The 24135-nt window shown below is 44.4% G+C and overlaps 1 protein-coding gene across 14 annotated transcripts in view; it reads right to left on the bottom strand.

The window, feature by feature from the left end:
- Positions 1 to 24135, bottom strand: part of LOC144685612 (histone-lysine N-methyltransferase EHMT1-like) — a 181047-nt gene that overhangs the window by 66249 nt on the left and 90663 nt on the right. For 11 of the 14 annotated variants that reach the window (XM_078550313.1, XM_078550304.1, XM_078550306.1 and 8 more), the window contains 6 exons: positions 17777 to 17891; positions 8154 to 8261; positions 7779 to 7924; positions 5903 to 6046; positions 4375 to 4598; positions 1511 to 1699 (listed from right to left, as the gene is read on the bottom strand). In XM_078550313.1, the coding sequence (XP_078406439.1) occupies positions 1511 to 1699; positions 4375 to 4598; positions 5903 to 6046; positions 7779 to 7924; positions 8154 to 8261; positions 17777 to 17891 (926 nt within the window). The remainder of the gene's footprint in view (positions 1 to 1510; positions 1700 to 4374; positions 4599 to 5902; positions 6047 to 7778; positions 7925 to 8153; positions 8262 to 17776; positions 17892 to 24135) is intronic. The other 3 variants (XM_078550302.1, XM_078550311.1, XM_078550303.1) reach the window with 2 other exon arrangements.

Here is a 24135-nt window from a genome sequence, read left to right as displayed (position 1 = left end):
AATATGTTTAGTCATTAACATGGTGGAAGAATTTCATTTTTTTGTTAGATTGTAATGTCCCAGATCCTCCAGTCAGCAGCAAATGCCATGGCCTTGCCACTGACCGCAATTAAAACTGCTCTTGTACCTTTTTCGCTGGGGCTTTAGAGGCTTCCTGTCCCATTGAGGGCATAGCCACCCATGAAGGCAGTCAGAGGGGTAGCGGAAGGCACAGAAGCACCAACGCCATGTGCCCTTTGATGTCAGCAGCACAAGGAATGCCCCATAACGTCCAGCAGGCTTGTGTTGTCATGGTAAGGATTTTAAAGTTCTTAAGATTTTTTTAAAACTATTTTGAACTTTTCAAAGCCTTTTAATTGCTTTTATGAGCTTGTATAACCTTTAACGCAAGTAACCATGGAAAAGCCTGGACTTGAATTGTAAAAGTACTTCAAATGAAATAAATGGTAAAGTGCATTAGGTCTCTGAGTGCGTTGATTTTTTTATTATCTGTTTACCCAATGGATTATAAGTGGTCACAGCTATTCCCAAATGCATTAGGTTTCTGAATGCATTGGTTTTTTTTATATTACAGAAAGGATTAGCAATGGACAAGTGTTACTTACAAGTGGGGTGATGGGTGGGGGTTGGTTTGGTGGGGGGGTTGGTGTGTTTGGGTTGGGGTAGATATTGGATGCCGAGCGATGGGTGAAGGTGGATGGAAGGGTGAGTGAAGGTTGGGGGCTTGGTGGAGGGTGGGCAGGGTATTGCTTTAAATATATGTTGAGGCCTTGCCAATACAGTTTCTGTTGTTAATCACTTTAGGGTCCTACACCTGTGATTAACAACATATCCTGGAGTAAATTTTTGGGCAAGTTCAGGGTATCTAGCCCAAGTATACAATGGCAGGGTCCATATCAGAGGAAACTGTGGAGGGGTCCGGGCAGCATATCTCTGCCCATCAGAAGCTTGAAACACCGGGGTATGTTCTATGCATATGCGCGTATTGATACTTCCTCTGGGTGCTGACATGCAACAGGGGCAATCATTTCAAAGTTCACCCCGAATTCAATCGGAAGATCTGGGCTATGCAAATTAATTTGAGAAACGCAGGATTATTTTTACATTTCCTGAATTAATTTTTTGCAAACAGACCCAAGAAAGGCCATGATGAACCAACATGTTGAAATAAGTTAAAGGAACTGCACCCATGATCCTCAAGTTGCAGATCCCAGCTGTGCCAGAGGAATGGGGACATGCTGGCTCCCGACATGGATAGGGAAAGGAAGTGAGCAACTCCCTTATGTCACTCTTGTGTATCCTTAGACATTCAGTTACAAAGCCCTGCCTGAACGACCCCAAAGTAATGGAGTCCACAGAAAGTCAATAGAAAATAAATACATCAACTTCACGTTGGAATTTTTGGTGTTAGCTCTTCTCAAATCAGTATTTTTATTATTCTTTGTTTCAATAGGAGAAAACTTTTAATTGTTTTTTCCCTGTTGTAAACCCTTACTTTCTGAATGCTTACCTCTCTGTATCAAGCGCAATAAGAATGCTTTCCATGGTCTCTTTCCCAGGCCCAGTTGGCAAACCTGTAGCTGATATGACTGCTCCAGATTTCAACGTAGTAGAAAGGCTGGTGGTATCTGAACTATCAGCCACTTTGGAGATAGCACTCTCAGGCTTGTTTTCCATGGACATTTTTATCCGAGCACTGCTACAAAAATTGTTTGAAAATTACATTAGCTGACTAAAGTTAATTCACGTTCTGTAGATGATCATTCTAACACCAACAGACTTCAAGTTACTGAATGTGCTTAACATTAAAGTCGAACATATCAGCTTATTCAGACAAAAATGAATTACATTTAAGAACATGCTGCCCAATAAACAGAATTCTGAAGAGAATCTTGATTTGTTTACCAAACAGCGTTTTCGTTTTAGACCCATCCACCAACCTTCAAGATCACCAAATACTTATCATTGCTCCTCACTACTATTTCCAGAAAGTGACAATTCAATTACAGCAAAATTATGGGTGAAATTGAACAATGTTCTCAGCCAAGCTTTAAAATACCAACTCAAGTAAACTGCTGAGAGAGGCAAAGAATGTATGAATTCAAAATTCAATAGTATTTCTAAGATGTAGAAGATAAAATTGAGCAACTAGCACTTAAATAATATGAGAGCAGAAAATATTCCTAAACACCTCACAGGAACACAATAAAAAACACACAAAAATGGGAGTGAAATGCTAAAATTAAGTTATGTCAAGAATCTGATGCCCAGCAAAGATTGTAAAACTTGCTGTAATGAGTGGATGGCACTCACAGGCAGGAGTTTTATCTCTACCCCAGGATCTGTGCCAGAACAAAATTTCTGATGTGGACAGACCTTCTCCGTCAGTGGCATACAACAAGATTACAACTTAAAGGTATAATGAGAATATCAAATTTCAGTCATTTATAGTATTTCAGTATATGGACATCCAAATGCTCTTAAAAGTTTTAGAAACTATTTTTAATAAATTTAGGAACTGTAATTCATATCATGCATTTTCAGTGCACCTAACTGACCATTAATACATAAGTATTTTGTAATCTTTAACATTTGTAAAGAACATATTTTTCTTTTTTTTGGACTGTGGCTTTAAAAAAGCTATGGCTGCAGTTGAAAGGCATGTTCACTGGAATAGGATGAGGAATATCTACAATGTTGCTACCCTCAAACAGTTTACCATAAAAGAACAGGATGGTGCCAGAAAGGAGTCCTGGAATAAGGAGAACTGCCTGATGACAGCGTTTTAATTGGCTCCTGGCCAGGTGACTTGGGTTTTGTGTGGCAACAGTGCAGGCAGTACAGCTCCTTGCCTGCAAAGAGGGAGGTCTAAAACTTCTCTCTCCTATGCTTGTAGGATTCCAGTAATTCTGCCATAGTAGGTAGCTGGCTATTCCTCACATTTCTGTAACCTGCTTTCTCTGAAATCCCATATCTAGAGGAAGGGAAATTTCACCAGTAGAGACATTGAAAAGCAAGTTTTTCAACCAGTGAACCACAGGCTGAAAGTGCTGGGAGGCCACCTCGTGTCATCGACAAGCTGCAGGGAATTTGGAAGACATCAATTAAAATCAACTCATCTGATCCTGTACTCCAGATAGGTGCCATTGAACTGTTTTATCTCACCCTTAAAGTCTGTGTTTTGTGTGTGTGTCTGTGTGTGCGTGCGTGTGTGTATGTGAATGTGTGTGTATATTTGTGTTTGTGTACGCGTTTGAGTTTAGGGGTTTAAGAAGGGGTAGAATTTAAGATATAGAGTTAGAAGTTAGCAGTCCATATTTCTTTCTTTTGCCACTAGTTAAAGACAATTTGTTGAATAAACAGTAATTTACTTAGAAATTTAAAAACCTGGTGCTCATATTCTGTTAACCGAAATTAAAGTTAGGCAGAATTGGGGCAATCTGGTAGTTTGGTCAAACTTTTCACATTTGTTGCGGCTCGGGGAATAGTGGGGCTTGATATTACAGCGCACTATCCCCAGTGAATCGTGACACATTTTTAATGAAAGTTCATGGCTTCAGCCATATAATAAAATTCTAGACAAATAATGAAGGCCTAAAAAGGTACATCTGCAACACAAGAAACTCGGGCTGCATTGTACTGTTTATTCTCATATAATTTTAATTTAGTATTCTATGATTGAATATATGTGCATGTGCGAATGTTTGTTGGATTATATGTTAGATATGTTTGAATCATGTACCAAGTCATTTTTATAATACTATAAATGGAAAACAGAGTTACTTGAACTGGTCAGTTCTTAAAATTATTTCAAATACTTTTAGTTACTAACCATTTTGTGATTTGTTCAAGGTACTTATTAAAATAGCAAAGTATTGATTGCAAATATAGCACATAGACACGGGGCAAGAGAATATCTGATTTCTAATTTTTAATAAAAAAGGATTCTGATCAGAGTGATCTGAGGCGTTAATTTTACTTGAATTATTAGTGAAAGAAGCCTTTGAAAAAGTACTCTTAATGGGAAAATCATCCAATGCATTCTAAGCCCTTCCCACAAAAGTCAATTATATACTCAAAAGACATGGTGCAAGAGGGTATTTAGCTGAGCCCTAGTGAAGGTAAGTAAACAAGAGCAAAAAAAAATATCACCATGGGATTTTACCAAGAGTTTTCAAACAAAAAATGTTTCTATTTCAAATATTACAGTTAAACTGGAACTTGAGAAATTAAAAAAAACGAAATTCAACAATACTCATTAAGCTGTTCTCGCCACCATCCAAACACACAGGACATAAATAGAAAAATTCTAAACGCTTGCAATTCTTTCAATAAGAGCATTAACATCTAAGCAAAGATGACACAAAACACTACCTTGCTGTAGTGGTGTCTGCTTTTCCATTCACAGCAACAATCTTCTCCGGTGTTGGGAGAGGTACCATAGAGGTAGTGTCTGCTTTTGCTATGGTAACTTCTTTTGCTTGAATAGTATCTTCACCACAATGCGGGCAGAAAGACAACCCATTCAAATAAGATGCACAATTCTTGTGAAAGCGGTGTGAGATGGTACTATCAGGTTGGCATTCCATGAAGGTCCCCTGGAAAGGCCATATAAATTTAATACATGCCTGTCATAACTAGCAAGTACTTAAGGATAACTTTTTTTAATGCCATTTTCATTCATCATGATGCAAAATGAGTGAAAGGGTTGCCAGTAGCATGCTTCCAGGCCTCTTTATACACAAACAGAATGGCAAATGATAAAACCTGGCTATCAATTCCACATTTTCATAATTTCCCTGCATAAGAGACATAATTTTGCTTAGTGCGTCCCCAACTAACTGTGGTTAAAGCAAAAAAAAAGGCCACACTGGAATGCTGAGTTTTGAAATCAACTTGTCCCACTCCCATTAAAGCATCAGCTCGACTATTCTACCGCATTGTTGAGGGGATCATCCTGGTAGAAATAAACTTCAAAATCCCATTATTTGTTAAACTGGAGGCTGTAGTGATGTAAACAAATCAATAAACACAAGGTGTGTATAGAGCAGTAATAAAAGGTTTACTTCACACCCGTATGCAAAAGGATGTATATTCTAAGTATGGTTGAGAATGCAACCTTCTTACTGTCACATCTGTTGTCAGGTAAATTAATGCAATGTGCATTTCATGAGAAAAGGGAATCAAAATTGTTCCAACTTGGCCTAACTGCACTGATGTACTTGCCTCTGATCACTTTTGGGTAAGCAAGAAGTAGCACTTCCTCCCCTCTCTCTCTCAAAGATCATGCTCCTCTACATGTGAAGAAATTAAATTCCTATCAACGTATATAGGGGACTAAATCCAAAAATAATTTAAGTTCAGTGCATAAAAAGGATCTAACCATTAAAGGGAAAGTCTACTGAAAATGGAAAAAGCTCTGACACCTCTGCCACCGGGAGCCCAAAATAGCTAAATCTACCTTTAAACCTCATGTGCCATCTGGTGGGCAATGGATAAAAATTTCTAATATACATGAAGAATCCCTAAGCTGCTTGTTGGTTGACTATACTGTGTTTAAACAAAATGTTGCAGACATTTTTGCTTCTGAATTTGGGAACAAATAAGGGAGCTCACTATAAACACAATACTTTTCAACCAGCTCTTCTAGTTACCAGAGAAAAAAGGTTTTACACACTTTCTGATTATTAACTATGAACACACTTATCACATTGACCTTTTGCCTTACAAGTTAACCTGAAACTGGAAAAAGACATATCAATTATTTTACATATGTTACAAAATAATTTTGCATCTTTGCTCCATATTATTTGAGCTTTACAGTCAAGAACCAAAACAAGTGAGAAATATTTTTCATCTTGATATTTGTACTTATCTACTATACGAGACTCTCTACACTTACAGCAGTGCAGAAGTATCCACATCCTGGGCAACACTGATGTTTAACCATCCGGGATCTGTGGTCCTCACACAATACCATTAGCTGCACCTTATTGGAGGGTCGCATCATCTCTTGTTTGATCACGCTGTTAATACAGCTACTTAACTGCAAGAAATATTCGTTCAGGCAAATTACAGCTGCTGATTTGCAGATTTTGCTCTAAATTGATCTAGATTTTATCAGCACAAAATTTTTATCACAGTTAAACTCTGACCTGTATACTTGGTCACTTTCAGTCTATCAAGTGGAAGTGCTGCACTTCTGCAAGTGCCTTCTTTTGGATGACGTTAAACCGAGGGACCATCTTCCCTCAGGTGGATGCAAGAGATCCCATGGCATTATTTTGAAGAAGAGAAGGGTTCTCTCCAGTGTCTAGACTAATATTTATCCCTCAACCAACATCACTAAAACATATTACCTGGTTGGTATCTCATTGCTACTTTTGGGACCTTGCTGTGTGCAAAGTGGCTGTCATGTTAATTATATTACAACAGTGGCTACACTTCTAACGTAATTTATTAGCTGTAAAGCGCTTTGGAGCTTCTGGAGATTGTGAAAGGGGCAATATAATTGCAAGTTCTTTATTTATTTCTCTCTTATTCTGCTCAATGGGCTAAAGTATATTATAAACCACCAAAGAGAGTCAAGTGTATCAGCTGAACCTTTAATTCTATGATAGATGTTAATTAATGGATCATTTAAAAGTACAGCGAAGCAGGATTTTCTCTGTATTCTAGAAGTAACAAAACTGAAATCCTAATTATGACTAAAGGAAATCTTCCTTCAATTATTTTTCAATCGTGCTACTTAAAATTGTATTGCACAATGTAGGTTCACCGAGTGTTTACTGTGAATCAGTTGGATGTTAATTTTGTTCTGCTGGCGGTTATCAATTATGGGCATAAATGCACACATGACCAGGCAGAAAGGGGGCTTTTTTGTTGGAAATGCACTTTATATGAAGTTTCCCTCTATAAATAAAAGCTTGTAAATGAAGAAAAACTCGGCTCCAATACTCTATCCTTCATCACCTAAGCTATTTGAGAGTTGACAGAAGATATTGGATTTGTAAAACAGTGCTAACACATGTTAAAATTAAGATTTTTTAGGCAACGTGTATTAGATTACATTAAAATACCTCCACTTATGAGATTCTCCATTTTGTAAGGCATACTATGTTTATTTTAAAGTCAGCATATCTCAATCAAACCATTTAGAAGGGCATATTTTGGGGAATACTGAAGACAGATACATGGAGCTGATTGAAAAAGCACCCGAACCTCTTCAAATCTGTTCCATATGTGGTGCACTTTAATGTTTACATAGACTACACGTATAGGGAACGTCTATTCCACAAGCCACAACAAAAGCTCACCAAGAAAAACCAAGGTTCAGTCTTCATAGCAGAAGGATACATTAACCTTAAAGATATAGCACTATATCTTACATATGTCAAGAGCTAGTACCAGAACACACATTTCCTTTGGCTGAGTCAAAACCTCAAACATAGCTCTAAATAAATGACTAAGTAATATAAAAACTAGTGGAGACAGCATCCTTCACTGTTATAACTCTTAATAAAGTTAAACTTCATTATCCTAAAGGTGGTATTCTTATTTCTTTGGAAGGGCATGTTTAACTTTTTTTTTAATGTTATATTCTATCATTTTCAATGCAGTTTCAACTTTATCTGCTCGGCGGGGGCTAATTAGCTTGATACGTAATCAAAACTTAAGTAAAATGCAATTTAGACATTATGAGAATCATCATAATCCAACAACCAACATAAACCTGTCCACATGATTGTTTTCTAAAACTTGTGCCGAATGCTTCTTACCTCTTCATCTATATTCTCAGTCGCCATACACTTATTATTAGCCAGTTTAACAATCTCTCGACTTTTTGGTGTTTCCATCCGACAGCTACAAAGAGGTAACTCCTGTAGCTTATCTAGTTCCATTGAGTCAGAGCTTTGGGAAATACCTGCGTAGAATTACAATATTCAAACAGTTCGTTTCAACCCTTCTTAGTACAAAAATAATCAAAACATAAGTGGTTGAAAGCATTCACACAAGTCATGCAAAATTCAATTGAACTAAAATCTCCAGCGTGTAAACATTTACCAAATGTTTCCTCATAGCAAATTAAGTTTTATATTCCAGCTGTATATCTGGAAACAACACAAACCTTAAAACCAATAAAGCAACTTTACCTGTAGACTGTGAAGAGAATAGGCCACCTGCAGGCAAATTCAGTGAGCTAAGGGGCATCTCGGTATACTCATTATTATCTGTCAAGGCTTGAGTCTCTGTTTCAGTACCTGTAAATAATGAAATTTACACTCAGATGTTTACAAAAGCACTTTAACCATACAACAGCCAGGATTTGAAGGCTGGTTCTGAAAGATCTAAGTTTTGTTACAAATATAAGCCCCTAAGCATTTTCTCACCTGGACTGTTTATTTTCTCCAATTGGAGCCTCAACAGGTCTTTGAATTCTTAATTTTTTAGTGAGGGCTAGAATTCAAGATTATTGACTAACATTTGCTGGTTGGTTTCTTGAATTTCAATATTCTATTGAATATTCTATTAGTGATGTTATGTTAGAGGACTGCAGCTGACAGTGGACACATGGTTCTCCCATCACTGACTGCATTCATAATTAAATGTCAATCTATCTACAGCGCGTTAGCATATTCTGTGAATGTTAACTTTTCCTTTGATAAAACAGACAGGTTTCTCAAATGTAGCCTTCAGCGTTGGGTGGGTCCAATGGATAGACCAAACACTCTAAGGAACGCAGCAATTTCCCCCCCACCACCCCGCCACCTGCAAGCCAGCTGGTGGGAGACTGTAAAATTCTGCCTTATATCTATCTACTGCAGCTTGAAGATATCTATAGACTTTATGTGACACAGTGGAAATGAAGAATATTGGGTCCGTAAGTGGTGAAGTACTTTAACCATAGTGCAAAATTCACAAGCATTTAAATTGACCATTTTCACATTGCATAGCTACTACAGTATTAACGCAATATACAATATTTGCAGTATGTTGAGAGTTAAATGTATACTAAAAGAAAATTAGAAACAATTCTGAAATAATTTATATGCAGTGGGCAACTAGTATCTATGGTTCCCATGGCTGATACAGCTTGAGGATTTGCTTCCGTGTCAATGATTATTTTCATGGTTGGTACTTGGCATCTATCTAATACAAATATTCAATTGTGGTTTGCAAAAAAAAAAAAGTTTGGAGTAAACACATCAAGTTTATGGTGGCAATTTTCCAACCAATATTTAATTCTGTGGACATAAAATCTTTAAACTTCAGCAGCAATTTTTCTTTAAAGTGAATCAAATACCGTATCAAAACTGAAACAAACCATCAATAATTTTAATGAGAACTTTCTGATGTCAGCCAAGAGTAAATAAAAGCCAACTTTCAGTAACATAGGGCAGAATTTTCTGTTTGACATGCAGGGGGCGGGCCCCAACGTCTGCGGGTAAAATGACACGCGGTGACGTCAGGTGTCACCGCGCGCCATCGTGATATTTCGTTGTGCAGGCAGTTTGACGCGCGCCCACCATTAATTAATGGGCTAGTTAAGGACTTTAAATCGTCAATCGACGCGGATTTTCAGGCACCCGTGTGATCTTCGGCTCGGTGCAAGGGCGCAACAGGCAAGCGAGTAAGAGGCTTTTTAATAAAACTCATCCACTGGCAGGATAAGAGGGCTCAGTGGGATTGTCAATCTGGTCTGTGAGTATTTATTGCAGAAAGTTTTTTAAACTTGCCTGTGTATCTGTAGAAGTTCAGATTGAATTCCAGCAGCTTTCTGTGTACTTTGAACCTTAAGGTCAGCACTCTGCAGTTAGTAATCTTCATTGGGCCTGCAGCTTTCCGGAGGCCTCTCTTTAGCCTGGGTAGGGGTTCTGACATGTCCACTGGGGGGCAGCTCCTCTGAGGAGGATGGGAGGGCTACAATAAGGAGGAGGCCAGGAGTGCACAATCAGCCTCCAGGGGAGCCACCTTTGGCAGTACAGGCGCAGGCACAAGGGGCGCAGGGCCAAGAGGTAGTCTAAGGTGGAAGGTGCCACAGAAAACGCCACTATCCTGCTGCCAGAGTATACAGGCGGCGAAGCAGCTACCTCAGTATGGCTGAGATGCAGTGCCGAAGGAGGCTCCGACTGTCAAGGGAGACAGTCAACTACATCTGTCAGATGATTGGCCCTGAGATCTCGCCTTACTCCGTGGGCGGACACCCCATGCCAGCGGCTCTGAAGGTCACAGCTGCCCTCAGCTTCTACGCCTCTGGCTCCTTCCAAGACTCGGTGGGTGATCTTTGCGGTGTCTCCCAATCAGCTGTGCACATGTGTCAAGCAGGTTACAGACGCTCTGTTCAGGCGTGCATCCACTTCCACTGGGACCAGGCAAGCCAGACACAGCGAGTCAGAGGCTTCGCAGCCATTGCTGGCTTCCCTCACGTCCAGGGTGCTATAGACTGCACACATGTGGCCATCAAGGCACCAGCAGGTGAGCCCAGTGCCTTTGTCAACAGGAAGGGCTTCCACTCCATGAACTTTCAGATAGTGTGTGATCACAGGATGCTGATTCTACAAGTCTGTGCAAGGTACCCAGGCAGCTCCCATGACGCCTACATACTCAGACACTCCCAGGTGCCGGGGCTCTTCAGTGCTCTGGCTCGGCTTGATGGATGGCTGCTGGGTGACAAGGGCTATCCCCTCAGAAGGTGGTGCATGACACCTCTCCGCCATCCAAGAACAGAAGGTGAGCAGCGCTACAATAGGAGCCACACCTCCACAAGGGCTGCAGTGGAGAAAGCCATCGGTCTTCTCAAGATGCGCTTCTGATGCCTGGGCCACTCAGGGGGCGCACTCCAATACCCCACAAATCATGTCTCGGTGTTAGTGGTTGCATGCTACGCTCTCCACAATCTTAAGCTGGAAAGGGGGGGACGCAGTGTGCGATGAAGACGTTGATGCAGTGGATGCAGCTGCACACGATGAGTCCAGCACTGATTCTGAGGATGAGGAGGCACAGGGGAATGATGAGGGGCTAAACGCTGACCCAGGTCTACACCAAGGAGGCAGAGACACCCAGGAGACTTTAATCCAACGAAACTTCAGCTAGCTCCACACAAATGGATCAGGAGGACCAGCCTTGCCAGGCAGTTCCATACTCAGCACTTAAGTGCTAAATCTGCCACTTCATTAACTTTCACCATCATAAGGTCACACAAAGTCAAAACAAAACGTTTTTCAAACATAAGCAAATAATAATTCCCTATTCTAGGGCCAACATAAAAGCACCAGTGAGAAACCCGTGGTGTGCCTAAGGCGCCTTATGCTTATGTTTACGGATGCTACATCTTGGTACCGTCCCATTGCTCCGAGTGGCATCTGAGACAGTCTGCTGTCTCTGCTGTCCTGTTGGCCTCGATCACCTTGGAGGCAGTCCTCTGGCCCGTGGAGCCTGTGCTGGACCCGCCTGGGAGGGATCTGCCAGGTCCACAACTGGCATCTCCCCAGTCGCCGCAGCCTCACCCAATGAAGCTGTCACTGGGAGAGAGGCGGAGCAGCTGTTGCCCTCATCCAGAGCACCGTGAGAGAAGCCCGCTGATACGACAGGCAGCTGCTCTGCCGACGTGAGGTCGCCCCGGACCTCCCTATTCACTGTCGATGGGTGGGCAACGAGCTGGGAAGCTTGAAGCCCACACCATCTTCCACATTGGCAATGACCAGCTGTGGCCACTGGCGCAGTGAGGGCTTGCGAGTCCGAGCGTAACCCCCAGGAGATCCTGCTTGTTCTCCTAGAGGGCCCTCTTGACGAGAGTCGCCACTCTCTCCATGGAGGAAGCATGATGCTCTGCCATGAGGCTCATTGCATCACTGATGCTCCGCGTGGACTCCTCCACCATGGACACCAAGCGAAGCATAGACTCATGCAACACTCCCAGATGCTCCCGCACACCTGGCCGCATTTCCTGCAATTGCTGTGTCGCAGACAACTCCAGAGGGACATCCTCATGCACCGACTCAGCATGTGCCTGGTCCCCTGCAGTCCTCGGACTGCTGGCGCCATCGGCGCTCACTGTCTCTGCCAGCTCCTCCAGCGATTATGAAGTGCCCTCTCCACTGTGCCCCAGGACACTAGCCGATGTTGCAATGCCCACCGAGGTGCTAGTATCTGCGCTGGTGCCTGCCTCGCAGAAATGGTGTGACACGGGTGACAATTGAGGGCCCTGGGGTGTGAGGGGGGCATCTGGAATTGCTCCTGGCGGACAGACTCTGATGATGCTGAAGTTAACAACAAGGAAGGTGGATCAGTTAGCGTGCACACAGGGACATGCTTCATTCCTTTCCCCCTGGCTCATTATGCGCTCAACCTTCCAGAACCTATGGAGACGAATATCGGTGGGGTGGCAAATAGTCAGGAGGATACCCTAACATTACAGGCGGATACAGACAGGCTGGGCAGATGGCCTAAGGAATGCCAAATGGAATGTTATGTGGATAAGTGTGAGGTGATGCACTTGGGCCCAGGAGAAACAAGGTACGGGAATACACGAGGAATGGTAGGATCGTGGAAAGTAAGGAGGATCAGAGGGACTTTGCTGGGCATGTCGACAGTCCCGTTAAGGTAGCGGGACAGGTACATAAGGCGTTTAAGAAGGTAAATGCCATACTTGCCTTTATTAGCTGAGGAATAGAATACAGGAACAGGGAGGTCATGTTGCAAGTGCAGAAAACGCTGCCTAGGCCACAGCTATAGTTCTGCATGCAGTTGTGATATGTGCTTCAAGGGAGGGATGTGATTGGAGTGGAGAGAGTGCAGGGGTCGTTGACCAGGATGCTGGCTGGGCTGGAGAGTTTGACTTATAAGGAGACATAGCGTAGAAATAACATAGGGTTATTTCCCCAGGAGCAGAGGAGATTGAGGGGTGACACTATTGAGGTTTATAACATTATGAGGAGCACAGGTAGGGTCAACAGAAAGGAACTTTTCCCCTTGGCGGAGGGGTGAGTAACCTGGTGGCATTGATTTAAGGTAAGGTGCATGAGGTTGACAGGTGATGTGATGAGCAACTTTTGCACACAGTAATGTGGGACGCACTGCCTGAAAGACTAGTGGATGCAGAAACCCTCTTAACATGTAATAAGTATCCAGATGTGCAGGTGCGATGCCATGGCATACAAGGCCATGGGGATAGTGGTCGGAAATGGGATAAGGCAACTTTGGAAGGTGCTTGACATGCGCATCTTCGAAGGGCCAAGGGACCTTTGTCTATGACCCACACCTCTGACTCTATCAGTCTGTGAATGAGCAATGTTGCAACAATAACATATCAAACAATCATTAATGCTATGGATGGTGGGAAGACAGAGCAGATGTCACTGTTGACCTCAAAAACCTGGCCGTTCCACCCCAGCCTCACCGACACCAGTGGACCTGGTGCATGGCGCCTCTCAAGCTCCAAGGCCTCATGTTCAAAATGGCTTAAAATCGTGAGCTGGGCCTGGCCACCTCCAGTCCACAAACGCTGACATGCATTGTGAGCATTCTTCTCCTGAAAAACAGAGAAGGCCATTCAATGCGGCTAATCGCACATGGACTCTGCACGCACACGCCTTACCCCAACCACAGTGGCCCATCTCAGGCCTCCAATGCCTCCACTCCCCGCTACTGCTGATCAGTCACACAAAGGTAGTACACCTGCTCCCAACCCCCGCCCCCCAACGGCCACCTTGGACACATTCTGCGTCCATCACTTTAGGAAAAACACGGTCTTAGCTCACATAGCAAGGAGGCGCAACTATGTGCAGCATCGAGAGCAGCAGATGGCTCTTGGCCACAAGACCTTGAGGCTCCCCTTCCACAATCTCACCACCGTGAATAGGACATGCGTTGTTCTGAGTATGCGCCTAGCTGCATCTCCTGCAGGTTGCCCTCAGTCTAGTCATGTGCGACTAAGAGCAACACATGGTGCGGGGGAGGACTCATCTCATGAACCACTCAGGCTGATGTAAGCATGGGCACTATCTGCTTGCTCACCCAGCATACGAGAAATGCCCAATGTGATTTAATGCAGTCACGACAGTAAGACTTGGGGGTGTGGGGGAGGGGCCTAAAGGCTAAGGCTACCTGCTGGGTTAAATGCTCAATGCCAACATGGTACTCACCCTTCCAGAGCACAACAAATCGTTGAGGCGCTTACAGCACTGGATAAAGGTGCGCCACACCATGTCGCGGGAGCTCACCACCTCCTCCCAGGCACATTTGGTCATGTGAGGGGTGCCTCCTCCTCCCATCCTGGGGGACCAACACTTTCCGCCAGAAAGCAGCAAGGCAGCCATCAGAAAAGCAAGGGGCACATTGGCCCCCCCGCTGGCCTACCCTGCTCCTCTCCCCTTCCCTCCAGTGTGCCCTGCTCAGCAGAACCCCTGCAGTGTGACCTCGACATGGCCATTATGAGCAGCCTACAGGAGGCTGCCAGGCCTTCCCTTAAACAGACTGCTGGGTCACCATTGGACCCGGTGGTCTGTGCACGCCCGTTGCAGCCCGCACACTTCCGCTATTCACGGGAGTCGGAAATGCCTGCCTGCGCATAATGGCGGCGTGGCCCCGATCAAGTCTGCGCCCGCCCGCGGCCCCTCCTACTTCGCCCACCCGACAGGCAGAAAATTCTGCCCATAGAAGAATAAGTTAATTCATAAATAATTATGGTGTATAAAATATAGTGTACAATTTTTGCCTCAATATCTTTTTTAAAAATTATTTTGTGGGGCATGAGCATCACTGGCAAGGACAACATTTGCTGCCCATCCTTGACTACCCTTGAGAAGGTGGTGGTGAGCCACCTTTTTGAGCTTTATAGTTTTATTTACACTCCTGCTGTATCTTACTATAGGTACAGGCCATATACATATTGCTGTACCTCACTGCTGATTATGCTGACTGGATGCATGAATCAAGTTCAGATCTCCAGTTAGCTACTTTTTAAATATAAAATACTGCAGATGCTGGAAATCTGAAAAAAGACCAGAAAATGCTGGAAAAGCTCAGCAGGTCTGGCAGCATCTGTGGAGAGAGAAATAGAGCTAACATTTCAAGTCCATATGAATCTTCTTCAGAGCTAAAGAGAGTAGAAATATGATGGATTTTATACTGTTTAAGAGCAGATGAAGCAAAATAGAAGGTCAGGGATAGGCAGGAGCCAAGGAGAAACTTGACAAAGATGCCATGGACACCGGACAAAGGGAGTGTTAACGGTAGTGTTAAAGACTAAAGGAGGTGCTGAGAGTGGTATCAATTTAGGATAGCAGAATGTGTTAATAGCAGAACAAAGATCAGCGCTCTGTGAAAGCAAAACATGAAAACAAGTGACAGGTGACCCTGTTTTGAAGAGGGTGGAGGGAGGGAGGGGTTTGAGGAAAAAGAGATAAAATAAATAAACAAACAAACAAACATTTTTTTTCACATTGGATTATAAAAGGGGTAAAAACAGAGGAGAGAGTTCATGGTGAAGTTGTTGAACTCAATGTTAAGTCCGGAAGGCTGTAAAGTGCCTAATCAGAAGATGAGGTACTGTTCCTCCAGTTTGCATTGGGCTTCACTGGAACAGCGCAGCAGGCCAAGGGCAGACATGTGGGCATGAGAGCAAAATGGTGTGTTGAAATGGCAAGCGACAGGAAGTTCTGGGTCAGGCTTGTGGATTGAGTGAACATGTTCCACAACGCGGTCACATAGTTTGCGTTTGTCTCCCCAGTGTAGAGGAAACCAAATTGAGAGCAGCAAATACAGTAGACCAAATTGAAGAAGGTGCAAGTGAAGTGCTGCTTCACCTGAGTGTTTGGGGCCTTGGATGGTGAGGGGGGAGGAGGTAAAAGGGGCAGGTGTTGCACCATCTGCGATTGCATGGAAAGGGGGTGAGGCGTTGGGGGCGAAGGAGGAGTGGACCAGGGTGTCACGGAGGGAACGGTCCCTACGGAACGCCGACGGGGAGGAGGGGGAGGGGTGGTGAGTAGATGATGTGTTTGGTGGTGGCATCATACTGGAGTTGGCAGAAATAGCAGAGGATGATTCTTTGAATGTGGAGGCTGGTGGGGTGAAAAGTATAGACAAGGGGGACCCTATCATGGTTCTGGGAGTGAGGGGAAGGGGTGAGGGCAGAGGTGCAGGAGATGGGTCAGACACGGTTGAAGGCCCTGTCAACCATGGTGGGGGGAAACCCGAGGCTAAGGAAAAAGGAAGACATGTCAGAAGCGCCATTTCGGAAGGTAGCATCATTGGAACAGATGCGACAGAGGTGGTGGAAGTGGTAGAATGGAGTGGAGTCCTTACAGGAAGCAGGGTGTGAGGAGCTATGGTCATGGTATTTGTGGGAGTTGGTGGGCTTGCAATGAATATTGGCAGACAGTCAATCACCAGAAATGGAGACAGAGAGGTCAAGGAAGGGAAAGGAAGTGTCGGAGATGGACCATGTGAAGGTGAGAGAGGGGTGGAAATTAGAAGCAAAAATCGATAAAATTTTCCAGGTCCAGACGAGAGCATGAAGCGGCACCAATACAGTCACCTATTTCTTAATGTTATGAGAGATCAACTAGTAATGCCATTTCTCGCAGAGCTTTAAAGAAAGGCTCAAAAACTTACCTTGCTTCATAAAATCAACTTTGCATTATTCTGGAGCTGTGCAACACCCAGTGCAAAATCCTGGGAACAGAGTGCTGACAGGAGGTGGTCTTACACCTCTTGCTTTAGTGTGCCAGGGAAACAGATTGGTGACCTGATGCACTAAAGTTAGTAAACTTTCAAACTAAGTTTCCAATAAAACATTTTCACCACAAAGACAATACAAGTTCCAAGTAATGTGGGATATATGCACCATGTATTAGGGATACAACATATGTACTTACAACAGCTTATTTCACTACATTTGTTACAGAAAAATTCTTGTGAATGAACACAATCCTTGGGGCAACATAAAACTACAGTTACAAATTATATGCCCGAACTAGATATTCTCATCATTGGTCTCTCACACAAACAGAACTCACAACCCTTGTGAACCTTTGTTCAACGACTAGTCATACAGCAGCATGACATGGGAAGCTTAACAATGAAATCCCTTGTTAAATGAACTGCGATCCAGAACAAACCACCAAATGTATTTTCCTAACCTTAGAAAAAGCAGATGAACACATTAGTTAAACAAGGCCAACTACAAGTTAATTGGTATCAGTACAAACCTAAAGTTGTTTTGTGTCAATGCAAAAATAGGACTAGATAGAAAGTTAAAAGTGTGTAAAACTAGCCATTTGAAAAAACCTATTGGAAGAACATTGAAATGAAATGCATCTCAAGCTCATCATGAATTTTGAACTGTTATTAAATTGTCAAAATCCATATAAGAACTTAATTAGCCTCTACTCCCACCATCCCAAGCTGGTAATGCAACCACTGGCAAGGTGTTTCTCAAGACAAGCAAATTTTATAAATTCAATGTACTGAATAGATACAGGGTAGACACCGCTGGATTACTGGCAGTTTATTGGCATTCAATCTCACAATGCTCCTGTCTACCTTCAATGGGGAATTATAACAGAATTCTAATTTCCAATAGTATAGGATTTAGCTATAAAGACTGACATTTGAAATAACAAAAATATCAAAGGCAGGGTAATTTTCATTTTAACCCAACATCTTCCTACATCACAGCACCAGGATATAAAGTGTCAACTTCCTTTGCATCAAAAATAGCATGCACCAGTTAATGCCCTCATTTTGTTATCTATATAATATTTACTTCTGTTACCTCTATCATTACCTTTGGGCCGGATTTTTCGTCTTCGTTTCCTCGTTGGTTTTATCCATGGGCTGTCATTCTTCCCTTTTTTCTTCCATTTCCTTTTCAAACTAGACTCTGAACTCTGAATGGTCAAGAAACAGGTTTATAACGTTATTTGCTGCAGTAACTTAGCAAGTTCTGGACTACCCTTCGAATGCCAGACTTTTCATTTTGAATAATAGGCTGAAATAGTTTCAGTCATAACAAGAAAAACAGAATTACACTGAAAACAATTACACTAATGTTTTTGTTACTTTTAAAAATGTCAACAGTAAATTACAAGTCCAAGATGAGAGAATCTAGAACATTGTAAATGTATTGAAGTTAGTAAATTTGCAAACTAAGTTCCCAATAAAACATTTTCACCACAAAGACAATACAAGGGCGACGTAACATAGGAGGTATGCACCAAGTATTAGGGATACAACTATATATTTACAACAGCTTAATTTCACTACATTTGTTACAGAAAAAATTGTGAATGAACACAATCCTTGGAACAACGTAAAACTACAGTTACAAATTATGTTTGAACTAGATATTCTCGCAAGGTTAAGCATCATTGGTCTCTCACACAAACAGACCTCAACTCTCGTGAACCCTTGTTCAACAACTAGTCATACAGCAGCATGACCTGGGAAGCATGACAATGAAATCCCTCGTTAAGCGAACTGTGATCCAGAACAAGCCACCAAATGTATTTCCCTAGCCTTAGAAAAGGCAGATTAACACTTCAGTTAAACAAAGCCAATTACAAGTTAACAAACTGATTTACATTACAAACAATAAGTGAACAAATAGAATAAAAACAGAATTACCTGGAAAAACTCAGCAAGTCTGGCAGCATCGGCGGAGAAGAAATCAGTCAACGTTTCGAGCCCTCATGGCCCTTCAGCAGAACTGAAGCATAGTTTCAACAAGGGAGAAATATAAATTGGTTTAAGGTGGGTGGGGGGGAAGAGACACATTGAGGGTGTGGTGTGAGCAGATAATCAAAAGATGTCAGAGACAAAAGGGTCAAAGAGGTGTTGAAGGTGGTGGTCTTTGTCTGAGAAAAGTGCTAATTAAGAATGCAAGACAGGATATTCAAAGTACAGCTCTAGTGGGGGTGGGGTGGAAAGACTAAAGGTTTTAGTTTTAGATTTAAAAATAATGGAAATAGGTGGGGAAAGAAGAATCTATATAAATTATTGAAAAAAAAGGCGGGTGGGGGGGGGAAAGAAACGGGGTGGGGATGGGGGGAGGGGGAGTTTAAGATCTAAAGTTGTTGAATTCAATATTCAGCCCAGAAGGCTGTAAAGTGCCTAGTCGGAAGATGAGGTGCTGTTCCTCCAGTTTGCGTTGGGCTTCACTGGAACAATGCAGCAAGCCAAGGACAGACATGTGGGCAAGAGAACAGGGTGGAGTGTTAAAATGGCAAGCGACAGGGAGGTTTGGGTCTTTCTTGCGGACAGACCGCAGGTGTTCCGCAAAACGGTCGCCCAGTTTGCGTTTGGTCTCTCCAATGTAGAGGAGACCGCATTGGGAGCAACGAATGCAGTAGACTAAGTTAGGGGAAATGCAAGTGAAATGCTGCTTCACTTGAAAGGAGTGTTTGGGCCCTTGGACGGTGAGGAGAGAGGAAGTGAAGGGGCAGGTGTTGCATCTTCTGCGTGGGCATGGGGAGGTGCCATAAGTGGGGGTTGAGGAGTAGGGGGTGATGGAGGAGTGGACCAGGGTGTCCCGGAGGGAACGATCCCTACGGAATGCTGTCAAGGGGGGTGAAGGGAAGATGTGTTTGGTGGTGGCATCATGCTGGAGTTGGCGGAAATGGCAGAGGATGATCCTTTGAATGCGGAGGCTGGTGGGGTGATAAGTGAGGACAAGGGGGACCCTATCATGTTTCTGGGAAGGAGGAGAAGGCGTGAGGGAGGATGCGCGGGATATGGGCCGGACACGGTTGAGGGCCCTGTCAACGACCGTGGATGGAAAACCTCGGTTAAGGAAGAAGGAGGACATGTCCGAGGAGCTGTTTTTGAAGGTAGCGTCATCAGAACAGATGCGACGGAGGCGAAGGAACTGAGAGAATGGGATGGATCCACTCCTCCATCACCCCCTACTCCTCAACCCCCACTTATGGCACCTCCCCATGCCCACGCAGAAGATGCAACACCTGCCCCTTCACTTCCTCTCTCCTCACCGTCCAAGGGCCCAAACACTCCTTTCAAGTGAAGCAGCATTTCACTTGCATTTCCCCTAACTTAGTCTACTGCATTCGTTGCTCCCAATGCGGTCTCCTCTACATTGGAGAGACCAAACGCAAACTGGGCGACCGTTTTGCGGAACACCTGCGGTCTGTCTGCAAGAAAGACCCAAACCTCCCTGTCGCTTGCCATTTTAACACTCCACCCTGTTCTCTTGCCCACATGTCTGTCCTTGGCTTGCTGCATTGTTCCAGTGAAGCCCAACGCAAACTGGAGGAACAGCACCTCATCTTCCGACTAGGCACTTTACAGCCTTCTGGGCTGAATATTGAATTCAACAACTTTAGATCTTAAACTCCCCCTCCCCCCATCCCCACCCCGTTTCTTTCCCCCCCCCACCCGCCTTTTTTTTCAATAATTTATATAGATTCTTCTTTCCCCACCTATTTCCATTATTTTTAAATCTAAAACTAAAACCTTTAGTCTTTCCACCCCACCCCCACTAGAGCTGTACTTTGAATATCCTGTCTTGCATTCTTAATTAGCACTTTTCTCAGACAAAGACCACCACCTTCAACACCTCTTTGACCCTTTTGTCTCTGACATCTTTTGATTATCTGCTCACACCACACCCTCAATGTGTCTCTTCCCCCCCACCCACCTTAAACCAATTTATATTTCTCCCTTGTTGAAACTATGCTTCAGTTCTGCTGAAGGGCCATGAGGGCTCGAAACGTTGACTGATTTCTTCTCCGCCGATGCTGCCAGACTTGCTGAGTTTTTCCAGGTAATTCTGTTTTTATTTTGTTTTGGATTTCCAGCATCCGCAGTAGCTTTTAGCTTTTTGTTTTTATCTTTGTGTTTGATTGACTGCCACCTCTCTTCAAAAAAATGCCCTCTTGGAAGAAGTATGGTTCTGTCCTCCGACAGGATTTCCGACTGTCTCTTCTGCCCTGCTCACCTTCATTGCTTTCCATTTCTCTCCTGGTGTTTGACAAGGTGTTTACTAAAACCCGCTTTCACAGCCATATCTCCTTTCTCAGTGACTGTCTCCGTCTCCGACTCACCCCACGTGGATTTCAACTGAAATTCCATCCCTCTTGTTTCGAACCCACCCAGGATTACAGGTATCTCCGGGACATAAAACGTTTCTCGGACTGCTGTTCCCGTCGCATTCTGAGATCCACACTCAGTGCCATGCGCCGCCATATGAACACACTTGACCTCTCCCTCCAGCAGCACCGCCGCACCCTTTTTCAAAGCTGCGCGTGCCCCCAGTTTCATTTTATTCTTCGCCTCATCCGTCGCCTCAACAAGAAACTTTTTCTCTTTCTCTCAAGTGCTAAGGAACGCAAGCTCCAACAACTCATCGACTCCAACACCCATCGGGGACCCTCCACCCCTGCTTGTCCCTCCGCCCTCACCCCATCTTCCAATCCCAGCCCCAGCCGCGTATTCACTATACCCCCTGACCTTCCCCTCTCCGATGCTGAACGTTCAGTGCTCAGCAAAGGACTTAGTTTCATACCCTTACGCCCTCATCTCAATGAATTTCGGGCTCGGCATGATGCTGAACTCTTCTTCCGCCGTCTTCGTCTCCGTGCTCACTTCTTTGGGCAGGAGTCCTCTCCCCGTTCAACGGATCCTTTTACCCACCTCCAATATTCTCCCTCCACTTGGACCCCTCCCTCTGGATTCTTACCTTCTCTTGATCTTTTCATTGAGAACTGTCGGCGTGACATTAGCCGTCTCAATTTCTCTGCTCCTCTCACCCATTCTAATCTGTCTCTCTCTGAACTCACTGCACTCCGTTCTCTCAGGTCCAACCCCAACATTGTCATCAAACCCGCTGACAAGGGTGGTACTGTTGTTGTCTGGCACATTGACCTCTACCTCGCGGAGGCTGAGCGTCAACTCGCAGACGTTTCCTCCTACCTCTCCCTGGACCATGACCCCACCACAGAACATCAAGCCATTGTTTCCAGGACTGTCACTGACCTCATCTCCTCTGGAGATCTTCCTCCCACAGCTTCCAACTTGATAGTCGCCCAACCTCGGACGGCCCGCTTCTACCTCCTACCCAAAATCCACAAACAGAACTGTCCTGGCAGACCGATCGTGTCAGCCTGTTCCTGCCCCACGGAACTCATTTCTCATTATCTTGACTCCCTTCTCTCTCCCCTTGTCCAGTCCCTTCCCACCTACATCCGTGATTCCTCTGACACCTTACGTCACATCAACAATTTCCAGTTCCCTGGCCCCAACCGCTTCCTCTTCACCATGGATGTCCAATCCCTCTACACCTCCATCCCCCACCAGGATGGTCTGAGGGCCCTTAGCTTCTTCCTTGAACAGAGGCCCCAACAATCCCCATCCACCACTACTCTCCTCCGTCTGGCTGAACTTGTTCTCACACTGAACAATTTCTCCTTTAACTCCTCTCACTTCCTCCAAATAAAAGGTGTGGCTATGGGTACCTGCATGGACCCCAGCTATGCCTGTCTCTTTATGGGGTATGTGGAACATTCCTTGTTCCAGTCCTACTCCGGCCCCCTCCCACAACTCTTTCTCCGGTACATCGATGATTACTTCGGTGCTGCTTCATGCTCTCGTCGGGACCTGGAAAAATTTATTAATTTTGCTTCCAATCTCCACCCCTCCATCATCTTCACATGGTCCATCTCTGACACTTCTCTTCCCTTCCTTGACCTCTCTGTCTCAATTTCTGATGATAGACTGTCCACCAATATCCATTACAAGCCTACCGACTCCCACAGCTACCTCGACTACAGCTCCTCACACCCTGCTTCCTGTAAAGACTCCATCCCATTCTCTCAGTTCCTTCGCCTCCGTCGCATCTGTTCTGATGACGCTACCTTCAAAAACAGCTCCTCGGACATGTCCTCCTTCTTCCTTAACCGAGGTTTTCCATCCACGGTCGTTGACAGGGCCCTCAACCGTGTCCGGCCCATATCCCGCGCATCCTCCCTCACGCCTTCTCCTCCTTCCCAGAAACATGATAGGGTCCCCCTTGTCCTCACTTATCACCCCACCAGCCTCCGCATTCAAAGGATCATCCTCCGCCATTTCCGCCAACTCCAGCATGATGCCACCACCAAACACATCTTCCCTTCACCCCCCTTGACAGCATTCCGTAGGGATCGTTCCCTCCGGGACACCCTGGTCCACTCCTCCATCACCCCCTACTCCTCAACCCCCACTTATGGCACCTCCCCATGCCCACGCAGAAGATGCAACACCTGCCCCTTCACTTCCTCTCTCCTCACCGTCCAAGGGCCCAAACACTCCTTTCAAGTGAAGCAGCATTTCACTTGCATTTCCCCTAACTTAGTCTACTGCATTCGTTGCTCCCAATGCGGTCTCCTCTACATTGGAGAGACCAAACGCAAACTGGGCGACCGTTTTGCGGAACACCTGCGGTCTGTCCGCAAGAAAGACCCAAACCTCCCTGTCGCTTGCCATTTTAACACTCCACCCTGTTCTCTTGCCCACATGTCTGTCCTTGGCTTGCTGCATTGTTCCAGTGAAGCCCAACGCAAACTGGAGGAACAGCACCTCATCTTCCGACTAGGCACTTTACAGCCTTCTGGGCTGAATATTGAATTCAACAACTTTAGATCTTAAACTCCCCCTCCCCCCATCCCCACCCCGTTTCTTTCCCCCCCCCACCCGCCTTTTTTTTCAATAATTTATATAGATTCTTCTTTCCCCACCTATTTCCATTATTTTTAAATCTAAAACTAAAACCTTTAGTCTTTCCACCCCACCCCCACTAGAGCTGTACTTTGAATATCCTGTCTTGCATTCTTAATTAGCACTTTTCTCAGACAAAGACCACCACCTTCAACACCTCTTTGACCCTTTTGTCTCTGACATCTTTTGATTATCTGCTCACACCACACCCTCAATGTGTCTCTTCCCCCCCACCCACCTTAAACCAATTTATATTTCTCCCTTGTTGAAACTATGCTTCAGTTCTGCTGAAGGGCCATGAGGGCTCGAAACGTTGACTGATTTCTTCTCCAAGTGAACAAATAGGTTACATTAAATTCCCTTTTACTTCAATTTGCGAACACTCCACACAACAATACACACCATAATGCCCTGCTAGCAGGCTAATTG

The sequence above is a fragment of the Cetorhinus maximus genome, chromosome 10 (genome assembly GCF_964194155.1).
Source record: "Cetorhinus maximus chromosome 10, sCetMax3.hap1.1, whole genome shotgun sequence".
Lineage (NCBI taxonomy): Eukaryota > Metazoa > Chordata > Chondrichthyes > Lamniformes > Cetorhinidae > Cetorhinus > Cetorhinus maximus.
This window is presented reverse-complemented; position numbering and strand designations above follow the sequence as displayed.